Source organism: Euphorbia lathyris, chromosome 1 (genome assembly GCF_963576675.1).
Source record: "Euphorbia lathyris chromosome 1, ddEupLath1.1, whole genome shotgun sequence".
NCBI lineage: Eukaryota > Viridiplantae > Streptophyta > Magnoliopsida > Malpighiales > Euphorbiaceae > Euphorbia > Euphorbia lathyris.
In genome coordinates this window covers 60,269,208-60,285,731 of record NC_088910.1, presented here as the reverse complement: position 1 = coordinate 60,285,731, position 16,524 = coordinate 60,269,208, and the positions used below count along the sequence as shown (strand labels likewise).

General features: G+C 34.9%; 4 protein-coding genes and 1 long non-coding RNA gene across 16 annotated transcripts; 2 read left to right on the top strand and 3 right to left on the bottom strand.

Moving 5' to 3' along the window:
* Positions 1–371: 371 nt before the first annotated feature.
* Positions 372–4,404, bottom strand: LOC136234926 (uncharacterized). Of its 12 annotated transcripts, none has more exons than XR_010691570.1 (4): positions 4,177–4,342; positions 2,707–4,086; positions 2,508–2,586; positions 372–2,351 (listed from the first exon to the last, which is right to left on the bottom strand). It is a non-coding gene; the product is annotated as an uncharacterized lncRNA (long non-coding RNA). The 12 variants fall into 12 exon arrangements; XR_010691560.1 differs by having other exon boundaries at positions 372–2,586; positions 2,707–2,807; positions 2,939–4,086; XR_010691573.1 differs by having other exon boundaries at positions 372–2,807; positions 2,939–3,012; positions 3,175–4,086.
* Positions 4,405–5,865: 1,461 nt separating this feature from the next.
* LOC136234959 (small ribosomal subunit protein cS23z) lies at positions 5,866–6,845 on the top strand. The gene is made up of 2 exons (XM_066024466.1): positions 5,866–6,288; positions 6,377–6,845. Exons 1-2 carry the CDS (start codon positions 5,998–6,000, stop codon positions 6,659–6,661), a joined length of 576 nt encoding a protein of 191 aa, XP_065880538.1. The 5' UTR covers positions 5,866–5,997; the 3' UTR covers positions 6,662–6,845.
* A 1,413-nt stretch (positions 6,846–8,258) lies between these two features.
* LOC136234916 (uncharacterized) lies at positions 8,259–10,624 on the bottom strand. Its single transcript, XM_066024414.1, has 5 exons — positions 10,286–10,624; positions 9,882–9,975; positions 9,302–9,339; positions 9,073–9,208; positions 8,259–8,751 (listed from the first exon to the last, which is right to left on the bottom strand). Exons 1-5 carry the CDS (start codon positions 10,589–10,591, stop codon positions 8,336–8,338), a joined length of 990 nt encoding a protein of 329 aa, XP_065880486.1. The 5' UTR covers positions 10,592–10,624; the 3' UTR covers positions 8,259–8,335.
* Positions 10,625–10,741: 117 nt separating this feature from the next.
* Positions 10,742–13,725, top strand: LOC136234908 (homologous-pairing protein 2 homolog). Its single transcript, XM_066024409.1, has 6 exons — positions 10,742–10,890; positions 11,085–11,110; positions 11,500–11,767; positions 12,038–12,108; positions 13,070–13,258; positions 13,347–13,725. Exons 1-6 carry the CDS (start codon positions 10,863–10,865, stop codon positions 13,443–13,445), a joined length of 681 nt encoding a protein of 226 aa, XP_065880481.1. The 5' UTR covers positions 10,742–10,862; the 3' UTR covers positions 13,446–13,725.
* A 449-nt stretch (positions 13,726–14,174) lies between these two features.
* Positions 14,175–15,996, bottom strand: LOC136234902 (uncharacterized). Its single transcript, XM_066024405.1, has 5 exons — positions 15,704–15,996; positions 15,518–15,621; positions 15,245–15,416; positions 15,047–15,166; positions 14,175–14,961 (listed from the first exon to the last, which is right to left on the bottom strand). The coding sequence occupies exons 1-5, from the start codon at positions 15,887–15,889 to the stop codon at positions 14,353–14,355; spliced, it is 1,191 nt and encodes a 396-aa protein (XP_065880477.1). The 5' UTR covers positions 15,890–15,996; the 3' UTR covers positions 14,175–14,352.
* Between the last annotated feature and the right edge of the window lie 528 nt (positions 15,997–16,524).

Genomic DNA, 16,524 nt, shown 5'->3' with positions numbered 1-16,524 from the left:
TCCGTAATAGCCTCACATGACAGCGACCAAATAGCGACATGTCATCTGACCACTAATTATATCACGGTTTATCTAATAACAACTGTCACCGAATATATATTCTCATGACACAATTTTTAAATAATCTGTCAAAATTCTAAGTTAAAATGAAGTTGTTATGTTAATATTATGACACTTTTTGTTTTCTCGACTCTCATCGTAACGTAATTCACATGATATAATTCTGCCGCTGGAACATAATTAGTATGACAATTTGTTACCAGTTTTGTGTCGTTAGATAGAAAGTATGATGACATTTTCTTATAAGAATTTTGTCATTGTTTTTTTTATTTATTTCATAAACATGTATATATAATCAAAGAAGATTGCAAACAATGTGCAAATAGCCTTTATATATAGAAATAAACATGTACATATGTGAAGATCACAATCCTAACCAAAGGTTTCTCATTACAAAGCTAACATTTAACTATATAAAAAGCCTAAACACCTAAACCTTGAATCTTATGTCTTGTTATGCCAATCCTTTGCAGGTTCTTCCATCCCTTTGCTCCCTACAACATACAATACACAAGTTAATTGAGTGCGATCTTCAAAGTAATAAAGATAGATGTTTGAAACATCATATTATAACAGAAAATGCTATAAAATGCTTCAAACCATGGTAACTCGCATAAAAATGTTACAACTATACCAGTTGAATTAATCTCCTCTGCATTAAGCACTGAATTAAAAGCTTTTAAGATACTAAAGTATTACCTCGTATGCTGAGAACTTTCAGAATGAAAGCAGGCTCTGCAAATTTCTTTAAAGGTTAAAGTGGGCAATGATAGACAAAGAAAGTTGAACTAAAGGCAACTTATTCATCTAAGCCAACTACAACATTTATTAGCAGTTATTTACCTAACACATTTCACTCTGCATTGTGCAAATTATAAATCAGACTCAATTCAAGAGATTGATAGTTTCATGAAAATTCAAGTCTACATGGTGGTGCAAGCCATTTTCTGTCTACTGACTCCTTTGTTTAACAATGAACTACTATTATCCCTATTAGAAACCAAGAATACCTCTAGTGCTCCTGCAAAAGAAGCAGCGAGAAGAAGAGGAGCAACATAACCAGTGCTCTGAACAAGCAGGTCCTTTAAGTATGAAAACATTAGTGCAGTCCCAACTTCAATGCAAGCATCTTACCCCGGCTGCATAAATCTACACAAGTCTTACTTGAAAGAGTCTATATCATATTCATCTTTACCTATTGCCCCTCTTGGAAGTAACAACCTCTGAGTATATTGTCTCAGATAAGTCACCTGTAAACCAGTAAGCAGTCAAATAAATGACACCATTAATATTAGTTTTTATGATAAGTTGTGAAAGTTAGGGAAACAGATTATCCAATTTTTAAGGAAAATAGTTCTGCATCTAGCAAACGTTCATGTAATAAAAATAGTAATCAGATACTATGTGTTAAAAAAGATACAGGAACATAAAGTATCAAAATAAGAGAATACCATGAAAGACAAATGGAATCCATGTCATTATTGAATAGGTAAATTAAAAGGATAGTATTACCTTATCTCACTTTCAATAGACTAACAAGTGCTAGTCTATTGAAAGTGAGATAAGGAGGCACAAAAGCAAACAGAATTCTCTAGGGTGCAAGCAGTAATTGCCAGAAGATTCTAGCTAGTTGTATATAAATGTTTTTGAATTTTCTCCATTCCACACTTTCCAACTGTTCATGAAAAAGTTGGAATAGATATCATTCACCAATATAACAAAAATATAGAACATGAATGATTCACTAAACATAAAGAAAGAAACATCAATAATCAGTTCAAAAAAAATAATAACGATAACACAGTGAGTGAGAATTTTCACATGGGAGGTCCAAGAGAGATTCAAAAGAAAGTTCATTTTGGATACCAAAGATAAAGAAAGCTGAGTTGCAGAATGTTGCGAGTTTTTAGACACACCAATAGAATTTGTATTAACCGTAGAAACTCAATATTATTGAGAACCCAATATGTGAGCATATTTTGAAGATAAGAGATGCAAAGATGATTTTGCACAAACTATATAAAAGAAAATGACATTGCACAAATGATAATCATGGTTCTTCATTCCTTAAGCTGTAATGCAGAAGATAGTAATGACTCATAGCATGATTTGGTTTAGACATGGACTTGTCATTTTCCATGAGTTAACACATACAACAACAGTTCAAATACCAACTGTGATTGCATCCAAAAGTTGTTGTTTCCAAAGTTAAATCACACTGGAACATTTCTCTGTATCATTGTTGGAGGATTCAGCTACATTTGTGTTAGGAACTTTCTGATATACTGAACCTGCAAAGTAAATGGTGAAGGTAGGCTTAGTATTCAATGATTCAAGATGAAAGCGTAACATGTTACCAGTAACGACATCAAATTTATACCTTTTAGTTTCTAAAATATCAAGACCTTTCAAACTACCATTATTCAAGTGAAAGTAGGCACGACTACCTGTACTATCAGTTGAATGGATAGAGAATATATCAACGACATTTCTGGCACCCATTCCTCTAGCCTTTCAGCTCTTTCACTTTTGATCAAAATGGGCATGAGAAGTAAGATAGTTGAGGATGGAATTTTCAACTAAAAAATATATATTTTTTTCTAATTTTAATTCAAAAGAAAACGAAGGTGAGGAAGAAGATCATACATTGGAAGACATAAGTCAGGCCAACGCTTATCTTGAGAATAAGCATGTACTAGCAGCAAACCATATTGCATAACTGTCAATATGGCCTCCCACAAGGAGGCCTGAAAACATGCAATGGAACTTAACTCAGTTGTTAATTTTCTTTAAAAACTAATAACATTGAATTGCCATTATAAACTAATGAAACACAATTCATAGATGATCAATAAGGATTGCTTCAGAGCACAAATACCAGGCCCTAGGAACTGCATTTTTTAGTGCATGGTTCATGCTCAGAGCACAAAAAATTTGATCTCAAGAGACATTCTGCAAACAAGAAACCATCACCATAAGCAATCCATTCCAAAGCTGCATATATAAGAAATTGATAATTGCAACGTTGTACAATTATACTTGCATTATCTAGTACAGAGAAAATATGAGCATAGGAAATACGATTACATAATAAGAATATGGCTAGTCAATTACTCTAAGCAAAAATGAAGCTTTGTTCAAGTCTAGATCCTGGCAATTTAACTGATCTTCATGATTTAAATTTGAGGAATTGCAAACAGCGCCACTAATAGAAATAACAGACACATTAATAAGAAAGGCCACTGCAAGAGCAAAACCGCTTTCTATCATGTAAAAGTTGCAAGCTTCCTCCAAACAAGAAACAAGTTAGTGCCCATTTAGTATTAACATTTTCAACTCTGATTGTGTTCATAGTTTAACATTTTGTGAGTGGTCATCCAAGATATGACAAATCAACAATTATACATGTTCAAATCTTGCAAAAAAAAAGGTAACAATACATGTTCAAATGTTGTTGAAAGTTTAGAGCAATGAAGTTCAAATATAATTATACATGTTCAAATTTTTACATGAAATTAAAGCTCTGGCCATGTTGATGTTAATCCAAGTCGAATGTTTAAGTTTTTGCCTCGGGGGTTCACCTTGATAACTGTCTAATCTGAGTAAGCACAAGGAGACCACAGATTTGGACTGAAAAGCCCCCTTTAGAACAGGATTTAAACAACTCAAAAACAAAAGTCTAGCCTTAAGGCACAGATAAATGAGGATCATAACCAGTTTTAATAAGCTTCCACTTCCTTCTAAAATTAAATTTGTACATAGGAACTAATTATTTCCCAGTAAAATCACAATATGCTACTTAAGTAATACAGTAGACTGGAAAACATGAAAACTAAATGAAATCATGAAATATACAAAACTGAATGCTTCAACAATAACATAATAACGAAGGAACAATTTTCGAGTTCATTATGAAAATTCAATTCATCAGGCTTACCCAAGCACAAGTAGGAGGTACCAATGTACCATGGATTCAAGCTAGAACAAGCACCGATAATCGCAGTAGTTGATACTTGATAGGTTTAACTAGAGAAACAAAAAGAAGCTTCGACAATGAAGAACATAATAGAAGTTAATGGCTAAGTTTGCCAGCGAGAACTAATATGACCATAATACCTAATTTCTCAGTCTTCCCTTCTTGCAAAACTTAACTGCTTCAGCAATCCGCTTCGCGTCTTCCTCCAATGTATTATCCCTAGAAGAAGAAACATAAAAAGCAGACGATTATACACAATTTGAACATGAAGAAGAAAAAAAAGAACAAAAAAGATTTAGGATTTGGACAAAGTTTAAAATGGGAGAAGTCATGGATTTACTGGTCAACACAGAGGATTCCAGAGAAATGGACAAACAAAATGAAAAATTAGGTTTTCACTTTGCCTTTTATATCCCGTCCAAAAAATTGGTCGCGTTAAAATTTTGGGAACTTTTTACTACCCCACGAAGCTAATATTTGTTTGCCGCTTTTTTGGTTTTCAGTTAACAATGACAATCATTTATATGTAGTGTCGTCTGATGGTTAAATGACTTTCACATCAAAATCGTGTTTTTTTAAGATGGCAGAAGACTGTAATCGTAACGTCATCTGAGAATCGTGCACGTTTTTAATTGCGCATTCAGATGACATAATGTTAAAATACAATCACGAAAAAAATTTAGACGATACGAAAACAAATATCTGTCATGTATCTTGTGTCATGTGAAAGAAAAAATGGCATAGTGACTTTTAATTTTATATTTAATGCACAAAAACAAATAAGTTTTTATCATACAAGAGGCTAAAAATTTTCGGTCAACCCTGATGGACTGAACTTTATAAAATTACCCTCAACCACAGTGCTACTCCAAGTACAAAATCATGGCTCTGCCACCGTTTGCAATATTATGAGAACTAAAATATATATTTATCATGTTCGCATCAATGATTATGATTGTGCAGGTTAATTGATAAAAGAAATAAATAAATTGTAACCTAAAAAAATTAAGAAAAATAGGGAAAAAATGGTTAGATGCTCAATACAAAAATCAGAATAGATGAATATTTTACTCACCTATAAACAAATGAGATAAATAATTTAAAATATGTAGGAATAAAACTCATATTTTGATAATTGAAATAGATCATTAAAGCCTTAAAGAATGTGAAATGATAGAAAAAAAATCACTGTAGAAATACTAACTTTTGTTCATAAAGTTGGTTCTGTTTAAGTTGTAAATTAGTTATTTACCATATTAATGTAGAAATAATGGGAATTAACTAATATTAAGGAATCCATATAAATTATTTTTTATATAGTAGATTTTTCTTAATGTACCAACTCGTTAAAAAAAACTTCCAAAACTCTTCTCATTGTTTCCACTATTATATATAGTATAGACATAGATGATTCAATTTTGTCGTTCTATATGAGTGTTAGCATGTTTTCTTTACGAATAAACATAACAGTTTTATCTGCTATCACATAAATCTAACCCACTGAAAGATCATGAAGCCATTTCTGAAAGGTGGAGTGTGTTTTCCATCGTTGTATCAAAAACAGTTTCAATCAATGTTACTATTGTTCAATCTATGATATTGAAGTTGAAGATTCAAAATCTTTTATGTATTTCTAGATTGCAATATATATTTATTTATTTTTATGTCAAAATGAATTTTCTATTAATCGAAACAATTACATATTTTCTGTATAAAGAAAAGGTTTTAGATGATATTTATTTGTTAGAAAACTGGGGTGAAGAGGGGACTTTAATTAATTAGGATTCAGGGCAGACCCAAATTGTTAGAGAAAATCTTTCGGCCCATAAACATCCTCCTCATCTTCTCTTCCCTGCAAAATCCCAATTCCCTTATCCAAACCCATGTCCTCCTCTTCTGCTCTTCTTCCTCTTTCTGTATTTCTCACACTCTAATTCCTTTCACCCAGGCCAACATCAACCATGTTCTCTACGCCTATTCAATCCGGCGTTACTACTCTTTTTAATTGCTCGCCATTTCCATATCAGACTCCTTGTTTCAACTCCATCAAAACCAGCATTTTCCTTAATCCCAAACCCTATTTTACCCCTTCATCCACCATTTTTAACCCTATTTTTACACCTATCTCAAGGAATCAAAGACTGACTCCTTTTGCATCTCCAGAAGCTCTCACAGCTGAAACGCCCATTATAGTAGACGAGGAAGAAGAGGAGGAGGAAGAAGAAGAACTCATTCCAGACCAGGAAATTAAGGTCTAAATTCCTCTTCTTCTTTAGCTGATAGTCAAGTATACACTCAATTTTGTGTTGTTTAGATGTGTGCGCTTGTTGATTTTTGCAGAAAGTTGAGGTTCCGGTGAAGCAAATAGAGAAGCCAAGGCTGGTGTTGAAGTTCATATGGATGGAGAAGAACATTGGATTGGGTCTTGATCAGGTAATTCCTGGACATGGCGCTGTTCCTTTGAGTCCTTACTACTTTTGGCCTAGAAAAGATGCCTGGGAAGAGCTTAAGACTACTCTTGAGGCTAAACCTTGGATTTCCCAGAAGAAGATGATCATACTTCTTAACCAGGCCACTGACATCATTAATTTGTGGCAGCAAAGTGGAGGCAACCTTACCACTTAATGTAATTAACATTTTGTGTCTATTCTCAATTACTTGTTTCTCACATCTTCTTGTACCTCTGATCTGGTCCCCTGCATAATTGCACAATGAGTTAATCATGTTTCACTTTTCAGTTTCAGTTTCTGTTTCTGTAACTCTGCTCTGCCACATTTCAATTATACAGGAATTTTCAATTTGTAATTCAGTTATTGCAGTTTATCTTCGTTGTTTATCTGGAATTTCAACAATGTGTATTAAGTTGTTATTTATGATTGGAATTGAGGCCATTTGCAAATTGCCTTCAAGTTCTGCTTTTGCTGTGCCTTCACTGAACACAATCTTGTGTTTGCACTGGGATAGCCAGGTAGATTTTGAAATGGAAAGGATGTTCTTTCAAGAGCTTGAGATTTAACATCCAGCTTCTGATTTCAAACTGGCAACCAGAGAAGTAAAAATAAAGAATGAACTATCAGTAACCAAGAAGAAAGGAATGGAACCTTCTTTTATATATATATATATATATATATATATATATATACGCGCTAGGCTCCAGGCATGTAACCTGAGAAGCCAAAAGGCCGGCTCTTCTCAAGAGGCGCACTAAGTGCGCCAATCTAAGCCTACCGCCTAGCCGGGAGGCGCACCTGAGGCACAAATTTAAAAGCTACATTTTTTAGGGTTCCAAGTTAAAAATAGGATGTTTTAATCTCTCTTTTCTTTTCCCATTGTCTACTGTCAAATTAGAATAAAATGAAATAAATAAAAAAGGAAAGAGAACTTGGACGGCAGGAATAACGACAACCAAAAACTTGCGGCATTGAAGTTAAAAACCCCCACCTCTTCTGGATGTTATTCGAACCCGCGACCTCTCTAGTCATAGGTATGTTCTCAACTATTAGGCTAAGAACTTCATCACCATTAATTTGATGAATTATTAATTGTATTTTTTAATTTATGTAAAATAATCTAGAATGACTTATCTAAGTAACAAAGAGAGTAGTTTACAAATATCACATATGATGATGATTTTAGTCTTGCTGAGAAGGAGTAACTAGAATGTTATAGTTAATTAATTTAGGATGACTTCAGTCTTGCTGAAAAGTAGTAACTAGAATGTTATAGTTAATTAATTTAGGATTCAATTGAACTTTAGTCTTTGCATTTAAATTTTATAAATTTTTATTATAAATTATAGTTATGAAAGAGTTAGTAGTTAATTTAAAATTTATTTTATGGATTGTATGATTAAGATTATGGATAATTAGATATAAGTATTTGATTATTTGTTGTATTTTAGAAATGTTGGTTATTATTTTCTAGATATATTTTTAGTGCGTCAAGCATGCCAAGGCTCCAGGACACTTTTGGATTTTGATGTTTGATCTTAGTGCGAATAATATGGATAATATATGATACTTAAGCAAGGTTGTTAGAAACCAATGACATTTGTATCTTATGACGATTAGCAGTTTCAGATTTGCACATCTACACTTTAAGAGAAAAGCTAGATGGCAACGGTGTCTGTCCAGCTTTTAAGTAACCAGTAGGCACATTTAAAGCTGCAGATATATAGAGATGCAAAATTCAGTACATTTGCTTTGCAGTATACAAATTAAGATGCACAAGTCTTCTATTTTCATTTGATTATTTGAACTGGTTTGGTTTCGAGTGAAGAAAAAAATATTACGAGTACTGTTATAGCTCTTCCTCAACATTCAAACATACAAGATAGGCCACCAAACCCACTACTGGAACAAATCTAAGATATTTTACCAACTCAATCTTGCTTTTCTCAATATTCTGTAAATTCTCACCTATTAACCAAGGCTGGAATATTGTATAAAACCCTATATCCCAAATGAAGGCATATGCCAGCCTTTCTGTTCCAAGATAACTCACCAAGAACTCCCATCTTTCTGTAATGCTCCCAAAATTACCATCCATTCTTCCATAAACTGCCCAAACTGCAGAAACCAGACATGCTAAGCCACCAATCAACCCCACAATTGCTGCACCATTTGTCATCACCGTGCCTAGTTGAGAGCGCTTTTCTGGACTGGACTCCGAATCAGCATCATTTAGCCGGATTGCCATGTAAGGAATTAAGAATGCTGACATCAGGTGAAACAATGATACTTTCTTTGGTTAGAACATATCCCTAGTGAACTCCTAAAAATTCTTTTTAGCAGAAGAAAAACTACTAGCAAAAATAAAAAGTGAAGCTATAATACAATATTGTAGGTTGGGTCTTTTAGGATTTAGGAGTGCACCAGCCTCCCTTTGGAATAAGAAGTAACTCATTTTGTGACCACTGATCAACATTAATATTAGAGAGCAATGAGGTAAAGAGTAACCGACTTATCAAGCATTGGTGTAATATAACAAATGTGGTCAAGCCTATTTATTTGCAAAAGTGTATAGAGGAATCATACTGTTAGTGAGAAACATCTGCAGGCCCCATAAGATGTCTAATGACCCTTTGTATCTATCCCTCTTACAATCTGTGAACAACAATGGAGCGAACATGAAGGTCCATCCAATAACAAAGTTGAATAATCCTTCAGAAACCTGAGGGAAAGAGAGTACAGTGGTCGAAAGAAATGTTTAGATAAAAATACAGGAAAAACTGATAGCCAACCTACTTCATTCCATAATTCTTACCGGGTGAAGTACTGGAGCCTCAATAAAATGTATGCCAGCTACTCTGCCAGAAAGTTCATACCCAATATCATCAAGGTTATAGTCCTTTTCTCTAAAAATATTAGTAAACTAAACTTAAAACAATTACAGAAGTTTGCTTAGAAAGCTTAACCAATCTTCAGTTGGTTGCAAAAGTAAAGGTGCTTTAAGTTTGAAAGTGAATTAGGAAATCTATGCAACAAGTAATTAAAGTACTTTCTAAAAGATGCTCTACAACCATGAATTTAATCGGTACTATATTTGTCCTGGTAAAGGTGACTGCTCCTATTTTGACCACTGATCACCACCTCTAAATTTTGACATTTTGATTAGGTGATGGAAAACGGAGCAGGTTGAGAGAGAGGATGATGCAACACCCATTCTATTCATCCACTAAAAAATGGTAAGAGATGGACCAAACACGACTGATAATAAAAATGGCGATTCTCACAGTTTTGATAGTAATTTGACATATATCAGTAGGAAAGAAAATTGGTGTGGCTGGAATTACAGAGAGAGAGGTCATAGCATAAGTGCGGGGGAAATTAGGAAAAACACATACCGGAATTTATGAATGGCAAGATGAAGAAGAAATTGAGAGACAGGCCAATAAGAGATTCTACAGTCTCCTTACTGATAGCCCACACTGGATCTCCCTGTTAATATGTATAAAGTGATGAATTCCAACATTAAATTTGAGAGTAAATGAATAAAACATCACCACAACAAGCAACCTGTTCGAATAGGTGGGGATTTTGACTCAAACGAGGTCAATTAGTAAGAAATCAATTCAGTTACAGGATTTACAAATCCTTAAAAATAGCTTATTTCTCAAAGAATAATTAAATTCTACATTTGAATTGTTTCATCGAAGTAGAATTGAAATCGAAATTTCCAAACAAATTCATGAACCGCTTTTAGTTCAAAGATAGAATGTTACATCATGCACAACACAGGGATACTCACAGGAGCATAAGGAAGCAAAAAGAGCCACAAAATGTAAACTCCTTCAAAACCCCATAATACTGTTTGAAGCACTTTCCTTACAGTATCACCTTCAGAGGACACGGCAGCGTTTGAGAAGGTGGGTTTGCGGCGAGCCGCGTGGCAAACGATGTCATTCCTCAAAATAAGCCGTTTTGGTATAGGCCATGATTTGGTGTTGAAGGCTAATGTTTCTTTGTTTTTGTAAAATTGGTAACTTCGAGAGAGTGAAATTGGTAAGGAACATGAGTAGCCACTGTTGCAGAGCAGAAGCTGAGATGCTGCCATTACAATTTGGTTTTCACCAGCTAAATGGGCAATTGGCTCAGTTTTGAACAACGAGGTAATGTTAAAACGGCACCGTACTACGAGAATATAAATCAACAGGCTAATACGACACCGTTCTTATGACATTTTCTTTTTCTCTTTCCCTCTCGTTCAGTATCGGGCAAGTTTACTATCAATCCTTTCAGAATTACTTTTTGGTTCGTCTTTTGCGCGAGACTTCAGAGCTCAGAGAATTTTTCCCGCGCATTTTCTCTCTTTCTCCAACCGGAAAATGGCTCCCAAATCTGATAGCGCCGAAGGTAACTCAATACAACTCCTGAGTGTTTCTCTTATCTGACTGAACCATTTGACAAATTGCTGGTTTTATGAGTTTCCTTACTCGATTGTCTCATGTTAGCTTCGATTCAAAGTGTTTATCGCTTATTATTAATCTTATGTTCATTCTGGTTGGTCTAACTCTTATGTTCTCTTCGCTTTCCTGTAATTCTTGCAGCGATTGTGCTCAACTTCGTCAACGAGGTACTGTTCGCTTTGAGGTTTTTATTTCTTGTTTTCAGCCTGCTGAACTAATAATAAAAACTGCTATTTCTTTTATGATCTCCGCATTGTTATGGGGGAATCAAATTATATGAACTATTCTCATTTTCTGTTTGGTTATCCACAGGAGCTCATTTTCTCCTTTTTATAGGTCTCTCACTGGTTGAGAGTCGACAGCTATAATTTCCTGCTTGAGGCACTCAAAAAAATTTGGCAAATCATTCAAATACTATCAATGTGGCTTTCCTTTTTTTGTTAGGAAATTTTTACATGTTGGATTTGAAATTCAAATTCATGTTTGTTAAAAAGGAAAAATCTGGGTCCATTGAATTCTGCTAGCACTAATTTTTATCTTATTTCTCTTTTTCTAGCAAAATAAGCCACTAAACTCTCAAAATGTGGCGGATGCATTGCAAAAGTTCAATCTTAAAAAAGCAGCCGTACAAAAAGCACTAGACACTCTCTCAGATGGTGGTAAGATCTCATTCAAGGAGTACGGTAAGCAAAAGATATACCTTGCTCGACAAGACCAGTTTGATATCCCAAACACAGAAGAACTTACTTGCATGAAAGAGAAAAATGCTGAACTGCAACAGCAGCTGGAAGAACAGAAGAAAGCAGTTAACGAGGTTGAGGGAGGTATTTCTTTTATACAATATTGATATTTGTTCCACAGAAATAGCATGACTGTACATTCTAAGTTGAACCAACCCTATCAATATTTGTTAAGTCATAATGTAGAAGAAACTGAAATATGTTGCTTTGATTCTTTGGTGAGGTAATCAGTAAACTATATGTGGATATTTTAGGTATTTAAAAAAATAATTTTTGGATTTCATTTTCATGGATTTTAGCCATTGATATGTAGTAGTCGGTCATCTGAGCTGAAGTGTTTCCATGCTGTTGCAGAAATTAAAAGCTTGCAATCAAATTTAACCCTGGAGGAGATACTTGAAAAAGATGCAAAACTGAGAAAGGAGGTAAGTTAGATTCTAGTGAGTATATTACACTTATGTCAAACATAATTATCGAAGTTGCATGTCAGGCATCCCTGGGTTCCAAAACACTCAGCTTGAGGTCAAACACCTCCATGGGATTCAAGGAATGATCCATCCGGAAGGCATGTGCCTTTAAGCTGAACCTGGTGTGTGGAGCCTGAAGGGATTTTTTTTTTCTGCCAATACCCTTGAATTGGTTTTACTGGCTTGTGCCTCAGAGGTTGATGTTAAATATTCGGTGGTACCACTTGTCTTAATTAAAGAAGAAAAATGGCATTTAATCAACTATTAGAAGATGAATATCATATAAGCAGATGATTTGGTGCAATAATCCTAAACTGAAAGTTTCTTTTTTTTTTTTTTCCCTCTAGCTTCAAATGAACTCAAATGTTCATAGTAGCAATACCTATACAGGCACAATAAAAGGGCGGCCCGGTGCACTACGCGTCCCTGCTAAGCGAGGGTCCGGGGAGGGGTCCCACCATAAGGGTGTACTAGGGCAAGCCTTCCCCTACCAATTTTTTTGGCAAGAGGCTGCTCCTAAGACTCGAACCCGTGACCTCTCGGTCACACGACAACAACGTTTACCGTTGCGCCAAGGCTCACCCTCACCCATACACGCACAATGCTGTTAGAAGGAAAGAAATGACTATTTTCAGAGGGATTAATTAAAAGGATAAATCATTGGTTTTTGTGCATTTGCAACTTTGCTTTGTGCTTGGTTGCTACTTTTTAAGACTGCATGCAATTTGATTTGACATTAGCTTGTGTTTTTGCGATATGCCTGTACTTCAATTTACACTTGAAAGCTAATCCTATTTATGTACTGCTTATTGTACCTTGCATCTTTGACAACTAAGACTAATAGTTGCATGAAAAAGATACAAAAAGAGAGCTTTCTGGTGAAGAGTGGACAAAAGCTAAGTTTTTTACATTACATCAGGTGAAGGAAATGGAAGTCAAATTAGTAAAGCTGCATGAAGGAGTTACCCTGGTGAGACCAGAAGAGCGAAAAACCATTGAGAAAATGTACACAGACCACGTAAGTCAGTGGAGAAGGCGAAAAAGGATGTTTAAGGATCTGTGGGATGCAATCACGGAGAACTCACCAAAGGATCTAAAGGAATTTAAGGTTATGCATATGTGATTTTAACTGTGTAAACATTTGCATATGGGCTGCACAAACGTGCACTTAATAGTAGCTATTTCCTTATACGCAGGAGGAACTTGGGATTGAATATGATGAAGATGTTGGTGTGAGTTTGCAGTCATTTGGGGACATGCTTCAACAGGGTAAGAAACGGGCCCGAGGTCAGTGACTATTTATGAGAAGACATGAATTACATGCTCGATAAAATAATTAGGCATACAAGTTGTTGGGATCTCTCTATATGTAAACCCATATAAAAGTTTGTATATTCTGGATCTTCAATGGAAATAGATTTCCTTTTTTATAACAGCTGCTTTACTTTCAGTATTTAGGTGTATCCTACACAAGTTTTCCTGTCAAACCTTTGTTCTACAAAGGGCATTTGATGGAAAATTATTCTGTAAGCATTTGGACAAGACAGGATATACAATGTTTCATTTTAGTAGGTTTCAGGTTCCAACAGTTTCTGTATAACCAGTGGTGTATTAGAGTTCACAAACAACTGTTAGATTTTTAGGATGTGGTTGCCATTTGGTGAACAGGCAAACTATTTTTTTTTTCTGAGCTGTAGTCAGTGCGATTGACTTATTTGATTTTTACATATGACAACCATTAAACAAGATGAATCATTTGGGGATCTGTGCGCATATATCTTCAACTTCTTAATTGTCAGTTTCTTCCTGTATGTATGTTATATTATACTTCTTTTAGACAAAAATGATAATATGAGAGCTAGCCACCCATGCTAGTAAATGTTCTGCTTGTTTCTGTATGCTATTATTAATCACATCAATGAATCAAATTTGGCTCTCCAGGTTTGTTTTTGCATTGTGTGTATATTTTTATTCATTACGGATCCTCAAGCAGTCACCGATACACAAATTTGAACACACTACAGTAGAAATAGTATTCTTCTTTTTAATTTAACAAAAGAATTCAAGTACTCAAGCCTTAAAGAAACAAAAAAGAAAGAACGAAATTTACATCAGAAGGTAAACTGAAAATAAAAAATAAAATATTTGAATATTCAATCAGCAAAACTCAAATAACTTAGGACTTCAACTTACTCGAGCTTCTCAGTATCTGCGAACCCCTTTGGTCCTGACAGAAATTCGGCCCTGCTCTCTGTTAAGATGAACTGAGCCTTGTGATCCAGGTGCTTCTGTAGCTTCCTGGACATCTCGTTCACCATCACTGTCATAAAAAACTACATCTTTTTCCAACTGCTTGGCTAATTGGTCTGGGTCCAGGGACATTGAATTCACCCTTAGATCATCTTCTATGAGATCTGAATTTGATGTGGTAGAGGATGTTGAACTCTTCTCTTCCACAACATTGTTAACCTTCAATTCTGAAGTGTTGATTTCAAGATTTTCGGGGTCCGAATCGGATTCCAGTGTCATTGGCTTATGCCTATCAGATGATTTTCTCCCTTGATTATAAGGACCATCCTGATTGTCTGGATCATGGGATTCAGATCGAGAGAGTTCAACAGCTGCTCTTGCTGCCTCTGCTGCATAGGCAGCTGACTCAAAAGCTGCTTGAGCTGCATCAGCTACGTCTTTATACTTTTTCCTTGTCTTCCTTATATCAGTAAGAACATTTTTTCCCATCATCTCATCAGATGAAATGTGTAAACTGCTATCCAGCTTAGGGCCACTTGATGTGTCTATAGGCAGTTTTTCCTGAAATGTATCATTCAAACATTTATCAAACATTATAATAAATGATATAGTTGAATCTAGTGTATTTTGTTGAAAGCCTGCATACCTCAGTTTTCGTTGAGGGTTCCTCAAGTTGCAGAACAATGTTATTTTCTGCTGCAATTTCCTTAAGTAGCCTCATTCTGGTATCTATGTCGGGATGCCTGGTCGATAGCTTTTGTATGAGCTGCAAGAACCAAGACAATATTTTTATTTATCATATTATAATATATACGAATTTTAGGAATGGAATTGAAAAACATACCTTAGGACAAACACCACAATGATTGCGCAATTCGATAGCACGAGCAGCAAACTCCTTCCCATAGTGAGCTGTCAAGACAGTGCGAATTTCTTGAAGCTCAGGAAAATCTCCGCATCTGGAAGAGGCGTAAAGCAAACCAGATATAGCCTCTTTAAGTTCATCAGGACATATTCTGCAAAGCCAGAGATGGATCATTGGCAAAATTCTTTGAAAGAATTGTCAGAAATATGCATGTATGAATGTAAGAAGGGGTGAATTAATTAATTAGTTTACCTGTCTTCTTCAATGAGGTGGAGTCTTTCAACCAAGAGATTACAGTACTCTTCAATGATGAGATACACATCCAACATATTCTGCTCTTTGATGACATTGTCAACCTGTGAAAACAAATAATGAAATTAAGAGAATCCTAAGTTGAGTTGTTAAGTAATAAAAAAAAGAAAGAAAAAAGAAGCATACACGAAGAAGAGCACGTTCATGGTGGCCAAGTTGAAGAAGCTGAAGAACATCAGAGCGAGCAAGATTAGACCTGTTTAAACGTTGATTCTTGAAGACAGAAAGACGAGAAGTAGCGAGATTAAGAAGTGGTTTCAACTTAGTGGCCTTCAAACTTCTTCCTATGAAACAGTCCAACCTCTTCCCCATTTCTACTCTTTTCTTAATTTTTACTAATTTAGAAAGAGGTAGCAGAGAGAAGAGAGAAGGAGAGGGAACAAAACAACAAACAAGAAGAAGCTTGTTGGGGGCTTTATGAGAGGGTTTTGCTTAGTAGGTAAGACTTCCTCTCTCATCTTCATGGGAAGCTTCCACTATCTATCAAACCAAAATCATGCTTTTATTTTTTAAACGCGGTTTGGTTTTTCTGTCTAATTCCAATCCGTCTTTTACAACAATTCTGCGCATGTCTCACTATTGTTTTTTATAGTTTAAAAGGTAGTGTCCGTTTTATAAAACCTTAAATAGCTCAATTTATGCATGTAATTTGAGACGCATTAATAAATGGATAAATAATTTTTTAATTTTTTAGTTATTGTATTAGTAAAACCACGTTATAAGTTTTTAAAGTTTTGTTTTTATTAATAGTTTAATCTCCGTCATTTAAAATTAAAGATGTCAAAATGGATAAAAGGGTTGATCCAATCTAACTCATTTCATAAATGGGTTGAGACGAGCCATTTATAAATGGATTGGGTTGGTTCAAGCCTTTATTAAATGGATTAGACTCGTTCTCTTTTTTCACATTTTCTTGTTTTTTTTTTGTTAATTTTTCACAAATTAGG

Coding starts and splice junctions, on each gene's coding strand:
- LOC136234959 (XM_066024466.1), top strand. CDS start 5,998: ATGTTCTCTACGCCTATTCAATCCGGCGTTACTACTCTTTTTAATTGC. Junction 6,289..6,376: donor TTCCAGACCAGGAAATTAAG/GTCTAAATTCCT, acceptor TGATTTTTGCAG/AAAGTTGAGGTTCCGGTGAA.
- LOC136234916 (XM_066024414.1), bottom strand. CDS start 10,591: ATGGCAGCATCTCAGCTTCTGCTCTGCAACAGTGGCTACTCATGTTCC. Junction 9,340..9,881: donor CTTGCCATTCATAAATTCCG/GTATGTGTTTTT, acceptor CTGGCAGAGTAG/CTGGCATACATTTTATTGAG. Junction 8,752..9,072: donor GCAGATGTTTCTCACTAACA/GTATGATTCCTC, acceptor ACCTGATGTCAG/CATTCTTAATTCCTTACATG.
- LOC136234908 (XM_066024409.1), top strand. CDS start 10,863: ATGGCTCCCAAATCTGATAGCGCCGAAG. Junction 11,111..11,499: donor TGCTCAACTTCGTCAACGAG/GTACTGTTCGCT, acceptor CTCTTTTTCTAG/CAAAATAAGCCACTAAACTC. Junction 13,259..13,346: donor AGGATCTAAAGGAATTTAAG/GTTATGCATATG, acceptor CCTTATACGCAG/GAGGAACTTGGGATTGAATA.
- LOC136234902 (XM_066024405.1), bottom strand. CDS start 15,889: ATGGGGAAGAGGTTGGACTGTTTCATAGGAAGAAGTTTGAAGGCCACT. Junction 15,417..15,517: donor CACCTCATTGAAGAAGACAG/GTAAACTAATTA, acceptor CTGGCTTTGCAG/AATATGTCCTGATGAACTTA. Junction 15,167..15,244: donor ATTGTGGTGTTTGTCCTAAG/GTATGTTTTTCA, acceptor TGGTTCTTGCAG/CTCATACAAAAGCTATCGAC.